We start from the raw sequence: 8,658 nt of genomic DNA, 5'->3' as shown, positions 1-8,658 counted from the left end.
TAGCTCGGTGCCCTGAACCGGAGGACCGGCAGGAAACAACTGAACTAGCTGCTGTTGAGGGCTCTGAGGAGAGACGGGCACCGTGTAATGCGGTCACCCTCAGCGATCCTGCTTTTTGATGTTGATTGTCAGGAACGCTTTGTCGAGGGCTTCCTGGACTGAAGCACGACCCTCAGATCGGGGCTCGTCTTAGAAGCCTCCTGCTTAGAGCGCCACCGACCTCGGTCCCGTTGCGGGGGAGCACGAGAGGCGACGCTCACTTTTTGCACCTCTCTGTATGAGCTGGTACACGGCCAGGGCTGCTCCCGCCCAGCAGCCCCCTGAGCTAGAGAACGGCGAGGGAGGAACCGCTGGAACGCCGCCGACTGTTTACGAGCCTTCTGGTATCTGTCGACGACGGAATTGATGGCGTCGCCGAACAGACCAGAAGGCGCAAGCGGGGCGTCCATAAGGAAGACCCTGTCTTTATCTTTTAAATCAGACAGGGTCAACTACAGATGTCTTTCTGCCGCCACCAGGGCTGCCATGGACCGCCCAATAGCACGGGCGGTCTCCTTGGTGGCGCGCAGAGCTAAATCAGCGGTCTTCCTCAACTCAGAAATATTTTCCTCTTTAACTTCCTCGCCTTCATCTAGCTCTTTTAGCAGATCAGCCTGGTATGCCTGTAACACAGACATCGTATGCAGACATGAGCCAGCCTGACCTGCTGCCGCGTACCCCTTGCCAATCAGCGCTGATGTAGTTCGCAGCGGCTTGGAAGGCAAGACCGGCGCCTTTAATGATGATGCCGCGTCGGGAGACAGATAGCTCGCGAGCGTCTGTTCTACCCGGGGCATCACCTTATAGCCATACTCATCTAATTGTGCCACATTGCCATAATAATTGGAGGCGGGGACAAATAAACGGGACGAGAATGGTTTCGCCCACGATCTATGACGTCAAGCCCATTCATGGGACTGATTACACATGTTATTCAGAGCTGGTCACGCTGAAGGGCGTTCCCATAGCGTTTTTCCGACGCAGCTCGAGTTACTGTTTTATGCTTAGAGAATAGAGTAAATAATCCAAAACACTTCAATCAAACAAAACAAGAGAAAAAATATAAATGTGTTAAAAGATTAGTTCAGCACTAGTTAGTGCAAACTTCATTAGAAATTCTTCACATTTTAACAATAATCAAAAAAAAAAAAAAAAAAAGAAAGAAAAAAAAGATAAAAAATCATTTGTACATCACAAGGGCAAGACTTAAGAAAACAAAATCAGCAAAAATAAATCAGACATTAAGACTGAGGATAGCCAACAGGGGGAGACTCATTCACCAGAACACTCATTCAGTAAAGAAAAAAAACATAAATAACCAGGCCAATACATCACCACGCACACCAGTGCACATACACAGCACATCACAAAATAACCCATGAGTTAACGCCGCCCCCTTGCTCTTGAACACTCAAATCCTAACAAAAAGAAACCATTAAATACACAGTTCAAAGAAAATACAACATCTACATACTAAAACAAAATTCTTCTTCTTATTATTATTATTAGAAATACATTAAATAATGAGATATCTAAGAGGTTCTTTTAAAAAATAAATCTATAAATAGCACATACACACATGTGGACTACATTTAAATACACGTGTGTAGACACAAATGTACATGCATACATTTCTTCATCCTTTTTTTTTTTTTTTTAGTCACTGACCAATTAGGTGAGAGCACAGCAGAGTCAGCATGTGCTGGATGTTTGTGAGGTCTCTGGACTGAGATGAGTGTGTGTTGGTGCTGGGGTTGATCAGTGATCTGCTGACTGCTTCAGCGTAGCTCTGGCTGTCTGGATGCTGCTGCTGCTGATGTTCATGTAAATGATGGGGTGAAGGAGCTGCATCCATCTATCTATTGTTCTGTTGTTCATTCTACAGTATCTATCTATTTATCTATCTGTCTGTCTGTCTATCTATCTCGTTCTGTTCTTTCTGTCTGTCTGTTCTTTGTTCAATATGCCAAGTCCTGTCATGAAACTCTAGAAGCTAATGATATATAGTATAACAAAATAAAACAAAATAAAACAAAAAACACCTAAAAACAACACCTAAAAAATATAAACCACACACAAAACAACCAGCTTGCTGCTCTACATTAAAATTGCTGGTTAGCATTCACTCGAGCATTTCGCAGCACACTTTCTTCTGAGACCCACCACATTCCCCAGCTACTAGTATTTACTATACTATAGTATATATATATATATATATATATATATATATATATATATACTGTATATTATACTAGTATTTCAGAATCTCTAGCTTTAGAATCTCTAGACGGACGTCTAAATTTGTGAAATACTAGTAACTGATAGCTAATCAGAAATCATGGTGAACTTCAGTGAATTTCCTTCATTTACTGATAATACATTCAACGGTAAGTACATCAGTGATCTCCTGAGTGAGATTTTCAGTTGTGACTTGCTGATGTTCTGAAAATGAATTCACCTTGCTCATTAGGTAGAAGAGTTCAACAGATATCTATAATTCTGGTGATCTGTAGTTGTTATATTAAGTAAGATCTGTAGTCAGATGGGTTTTGATATGCACTTTAGCCAGTAAATAAAAGAAATGTGTTGTGTTTTGTTACAGATTCTGGCCTCATGATGTATTTCTATTTGGTTTTCGTAACCAGACAAATCAGACGTTATCTGAAGAAAATTATGTTACAGGGACTTACAATGACCAAACTATAAGATCCTTTGAGCCTCTGGAACATTTCATTAAAGGCTCGATTGTCACACGTGTCATGCCCTCGATCTACACCTTCATCATCCTCGTTAGTCTGCCCCTGAACGGTTTGGCCATGGTGACGTTCACCTGTAGGATTCGAGAGAAGAAACCAGCTGTGATCTACATGTCTCATCTGGCGTGTGTGGACCTGCTCTTCATCCTGCTGCTGCCTCTGAAGATCCACTATGAGATGAATGCTTCAAACTGGGTGTTCGGTGAGGCGGCCTGCCGTTTGGTCAGTGCATCTTACTATGGCAACATGTACTGCTCTGTACTGCTGATGATGTGCATGAGTGTGGACAGGCTGCTGGCCGTGGTATTTCCCATCGCGTCTCTGAACTGGAGGAGTGCAAGGAAAGCCACATGTGTTTGTGTGGTGGTCTGGCTGCTGACGCTCGCTGGCATAGTACCACTTCTCATGATGAAGCAAACAACTTGGTTTGAGGGTGGCATCTCCTGCTTTGACACTTGGGCAGACCCTTCAATGATGTCATACCTCTTTGTGTTCTTCGTCCTTCTTTGCATCAGCTTCATCCTGCCGCTGTTTGTCATCTTAGTGAGCTACTCTATTATTATATATGTGCTCTGTACTAAACATGATCACTCATCATCTTCCTCAGACACCCGAAGGAGGGCTGCAATAATGGCTTCTGCTGTGCTGACTGAGTTTGTTGTGTGCTTTGTACCATCTAATGTCCTCCTGATTTACCACTGCGTTTGTTTAATGAATGGTAGAGATGGGTTAAATACCTATCCACCTTACATGTTTGCTGTGTGTTTGGGAAGCGTAAGTGTTTTTCTGGACCCTCTTCTTTACTACTACAGATCATCTCATTACAGACAGCAGATCTGCTCTGTGTTTTGTGTGGGTCAGAAAGGCAGAAAGAGATATCGTACCATTAAACACAATCACACAAAATCCTCTCATCTAAGCTGCACTGTAAAACAAACAAATAGCCTAAATAAAAAGCAGATCTTACTCTGTAGTAAGTAAATGTGTGAAAGAGAGAAATCTATCTATCTATCTATCTATCTATCTATCTTGCCACATCACCTATATCTCTGTCTCTCTATTAATAAATAAATAAACACAATAACAATACCTGAATTACCATTCGACTGAAGCCATGTGATCATTGATTTTACTGATGTCTTGGATCTACATTTGCATAGCTGTGATTTAAAACAGTCCTCTAGGTCAGGGGTTTATCAATATGTCTACCCAATATTGGCTGAATAAACCATACAACTTATGGTAGACAAATCTGTTGTTTGATGTAGTCTTTTATTTTCATTTGGTTATTTTTAATTTGATCCTTTTAACTTTATTAATCTACATTTAACTTTATTAACACAATATTTACCACTTGCAAATGTCTGCCACAAAACCTGAAAAGCCTAATTCCACTCAACTATAAATACTGCCAACTATACATACTTATACTTATTTATAACTTTTGTCAAGTCAAGTCATGTCACCTTTATTTATATAGCGCTTTAAACAAAAAAGATTGTGTCAAAGCAACTGAACAACATTAATTAGGAAAACAGTGTGTCAATAATGCAAAATGACAGTTAATAGTTAATGGCAGTTCATCATTGAATTCAGTGATGTCATCATCTCAGTTCAGTGTAAATAGTATCTGTGCAATCCGTGTATGTATACTCTTTGTTAACTGTACCATGATTGTCCATAGAAGTGCATTTTGCAATAACATTGAAGAATGGTCCTTCTTTCTTAAAGTGTTGTTTAGATAAAAAATAGAGATAGATTAGATTGCTTCAATCAAAAAAAAAAAAATGATGCCGCGATAACTTCACTGGAACTTATACCACTGTGAGGTTACTAACAGTGAAACGTCATACTTCCTGTATCCATAACAACCTGAGCACATGTATGTGTGTAAAGTCAAGTCACCTTTATTTATATAGTGATTTACACAAAAAAGATTGTGTCAAAGCAACTGAACAACATTAATTAGGAAAACAGTGTGTCAATAATGCAAAATGACAGTTAAAGGCAGTTCATCATTGAATTCAGTGATGTCATCATGCAGCTCAGTTCAGTTTAAAATCGTATCTGTGCAATAATTTACAATCAAGTCAATGATATCGCTGTAAATGAAGATCGCCCCTCTGACCAGACGAAACCAGCAGTTCAATTCCAGGCTGCAGCAAAGTCAGATTGTGCAGAAGAATCATCTGTTTCCTGTGGTCTTGTCCCGGTGGTCGTCTGAGACAAGGTCTTTACAGGGAATCTGTCTCTGGGGCTCTAGTTGTCCTGGTCTCCGCTGTACTCTTTATTGTGTGGGTGTTTGTGTTCACCGAAAATGGGAATGCGGAAAGAGAAGACATATTGTTCTTGTGACTATAAAATGTTATGATTGGAACACATCCCCGCCACAATTCGGGGTGAAGACTTTACGCTATTTACTTTTTATTGTTATTTGCTTATGAGCTATTGTTTTAATAAAGCGAAACCATTTCCTATGGAGATGCATTAAACTTCTAACCACAAGACTGAGAGCAAATAAAATCAGGGAAGAGAATTTAAATACAATTAATATTATTTTTATTGAATGTTACAAATCTCCAAGAAAAGTGTTTAAATGAACATTGTATGTTAAATTAATTGTAATTCATGTTTCGTGATGATCTTAGCAGGCAGTGGATAAGTTGTGTTTAAGAGGTCTTCATCCTCCCTGGGGTGGTGCTACCCTTCTCACTAGAAATATGGCACATAGTCTTAGAGTTTGTACTTGACTAACTGGGGCCCAGGTCAGGAAGCAGACAGACTGGCTAAACCGACCGTCTGCTAGCCGCCTCACGCCACAGAAATCAGTTAATTCTCAGCACATAGAGACTCTTTCACCTAGATATCACACACTTTAGAGACTGTGTCTGTTCCCCGGGCTAGAAAATACAAAAAAACGTCCAAACCAATTTAAGAGCAACAATTTAATTGAGGTTCAACAAATAAAAAAAAACAGATGCAATACGGATAAAAACAAATGATAAAGCTTGGCTTATTGAATATCAGGTCCCTTTCTACGAAAGCACTTTTTGGAAATGATATGATCACTGATCATAACCTAGATGTGCTCCGTTTGACAGAAACCTGGCTAAAACCTGATGATTACATTATTTTAAATGAGTCTACACCCCAAGATTACTGTTATAAACATGAGCCACGTCCAAAAGGTAAAGGGGGAGGTTTGCTTCAATTTATAAAAATGTTTTCAGGATTTCTCAGAGGGCAGGGTCCAGGTATAAACTCGTTTGAAGTATTAGTGCTTCATATAACATTATCCACAGAAACAAATGTTAATGATAAATCCCCTGTGATGTTTGTACTGGCTACTGTATACAGGCCACCATACAGACTTTATTAAAGAGTTTGCTGATTTTATATCCAAGTTACTGCTGACTGCAGATAAAGTTTTAATTGTTGGTGATTTTAATATCCATGTTGATAATGAAAAAGATGCATTGGGATCAGCATTTATAGACATTCTGAACCTCTATTGGGGTTAGACAACACATCTCAGGACCTACTCATTGTCGAAATCATACTCTAGATTTAATACTGTCACATGGAATTGGTGTTGATGGTGTTGAAATTATGCAGCCAAGCGATGATATCTCAGATCATTATTTAGTTTTTTTTTTCAAACATCATATAGCTAAAACTGTAAATTTTACTTCTTGTTGAAAGTATAGTAGAACCATCACTTCTACCACAAAAAGACTGCTCTGTAAGAAATCTTCCTGATGTATCCCAATTCCTTAGCATATCCAAACCTCAGATCAACTTGATGATGTAACAGAAAATATAGGACTCTCTCTTTTCTAGCATTTTAGATCGTGTATACACTCACTAAAACAAAGAGTGACAGCTTTTTTAGTGGTAATGAGCACTCTTTGCAAGCTTTCTAGTCTATGATCCATTTAAAATGTAGAACTTTGTTTTTCAGCCTCACACACGTTGCAAAGTTTCGGGAATGACATCTGCATATTTATGTGGGATTCACTCTCGAAGTAGCAGTGATTGACACAATGATGACCAAACCAATAGACGGGAGAAAATTTGAATGAAAATGGGCATTAAGACCAGAGCACCCTCACTAATTTTAGAAGCACCCTCAGTGATTATTTCTGGAACCTGGCTAATACGCTTTTATTGCAAACACTATATACAAAAACAACAAAATACAAATGCACTTAATAAAACAATTAAATAAATGCATATTTATAAGTTAAGCACCTAACTAAAATATGTAGCCTATTAATAAAATAAAAAAAAAACTAAAGAAGGCTGACTATAATCAGCTTGCTTCCATTTAATGAGATAAGCCTACTCCTCATCTGAATTAGAAAAAAAAGCGCTTCTAGTCTTCAGTGATGCAAGAACGTTTGAGCATACATGTAATCTCTGAGCAAAAGCAGAGCCAATTCATAGAAGAACAATGTATATTTAAAAGCACAAATCCAGTTTTGTGTGAGTGAAGGAAATCCACTTGCGAGTGGAGATTCGTGCTCGCGAATTACATGGGTCACGTAACATTATGCGCTCTCGATATCTGTAAAATATCACGCTATAGAAACCGCCTAAAATTAAGTATAAAGAGAAGAAGAAAGCAGCCCTAGGCAGCTACACATGCTAGGATCCGCCACTACCAGATGAAGTTAGAAAGTTACTAAAAACAAGTCTATCGCAAGACATCTGGTGGGGGGTGGGGGGGGGGGCACCTGGGGTGGCCATCCAAATTTCAGGGGGGGCCGGTGCCACCCCTGGTCACCACGTAGACACGCCTCTGAGGAAGATTAAGGAAAAACAGCCTGACACCGTGGTATAATGAGCACACTCGCACCCTAAAGAGAGCAGCCCGGAAAATGGAGCACAGCTGGAGGAAAACAAAACTAGAGGTATTTTGTATTGCTTGGCGGGAAAGTAACCTATCTTACAGAATAGAGAAACTGAAACTGAACTGAGCTGCATGATGACATCACTGAATTCAATGATGAACTGCCTTTAACTGTCATTTTTGCATTATTGACACACTGTTTTCCTAATTAATGTTGTTCAGTTGCTTTGACACAATCTTTTTTGTTTAAAGCGCTATATAAATAAAGGTGACTTGACTTGACAGAAAAGCATTAAAAACTGCTAGATCTGATTACTTCTCATCTCTTTTAGAATAAAACAAACATAATCCCAGGAATTTATTCAATACAATGGCTAAATTAATGAAAAATAAAGCACCAACAAGTGTTGACATTTCCCAACAGCACAGCAGTAATGACTTTATGAACTAGTTTACTTCTAAGATCAATACTATTAGAGATAAAAATTGTAACCATGCAGCCATCAGCTACATTATCGCATCAGACAGTGCACTATAGATCCCCTGAGGAACAGTTCCACTCATTCTCTACTATAGGAGAGGAATAACTGTATAAACTTTTTAAACACTTTAAACCAGCAACATGTATGTTAGACCCTATTCCATCTAAGCTCCTAAAAAAGGTGCTTCGAGAAGTCATAGATCCTATTCTGACTATTATTAATTCCTCATTGTTATTAGGATATGTCCCCAAAACCTTCAAACTGCATGTTATTAAGCCTCTCATCAAAAAACCACAACTTGACCCCAAAGAGCTTGTTAATTATAGACCGATCTTGAATCTCCATTTTCTGTCCAAGATACTAGAAAAGGCAGTATCCTCACAATTATATTCCTTCTTAGAGAAAAATGGTATCTGTGAGGATTTCCAGTCAGGATTTAGACCGTATCATAGTACTGAGACTGCTCTCCTTAGAGTTACAAATGACCTGCTCTCATCATCTGATCGTGGTTGTATCTTTCTATTAGTGC

The 8,658-nt window shown here is 39.2% G+C and overlaps 1 protein-coding gene across 1 annotated transcript; it reads left to right on the top strand.

Moving 5' to 3' along the window:
- Nucleotides 1-2,621: 2,621 nt before the first annotated feature.
- On the top strand, nucleotides 2,622-4,061 carry LOC122144458 (proteinase-activated receptor 1-like; the record flags this gene model as incomplete). The annotated part of the gene is made up of 1 exon (XM_042755369.1): nucleotides 2,622-4,061. A coding segment is annotated over one exon (1,155 nt), but the record flags the coding sequence as incomplete, so codon positions are not given.
- Nucleotides 4,062-8,658: the final 4,597 nt, after the last annotated feature.

The sequence above is a fragment of the Cyprinus carpio genome, unplaced genomic scaffold (assembly GCF_018340385.1).
Source record: "Cyprinus carpio isolate SPL01 unplaced genomic scaffold, ASM1834038v1 S000006678, whole genome shotgun sequence".
Classification (NCBI taxonomy): domain Eukaryota; kingdom Metazoa; phylum Chordata; class Actinopteri; order Cypriniformes; family Cyprinidae; genus Cyprinus; species Cyprinus carpio.
Note: the sequence above shows the minus strand (reverse complement) of the source record. Positions and strands in the feature narration are given on the sequence as shown.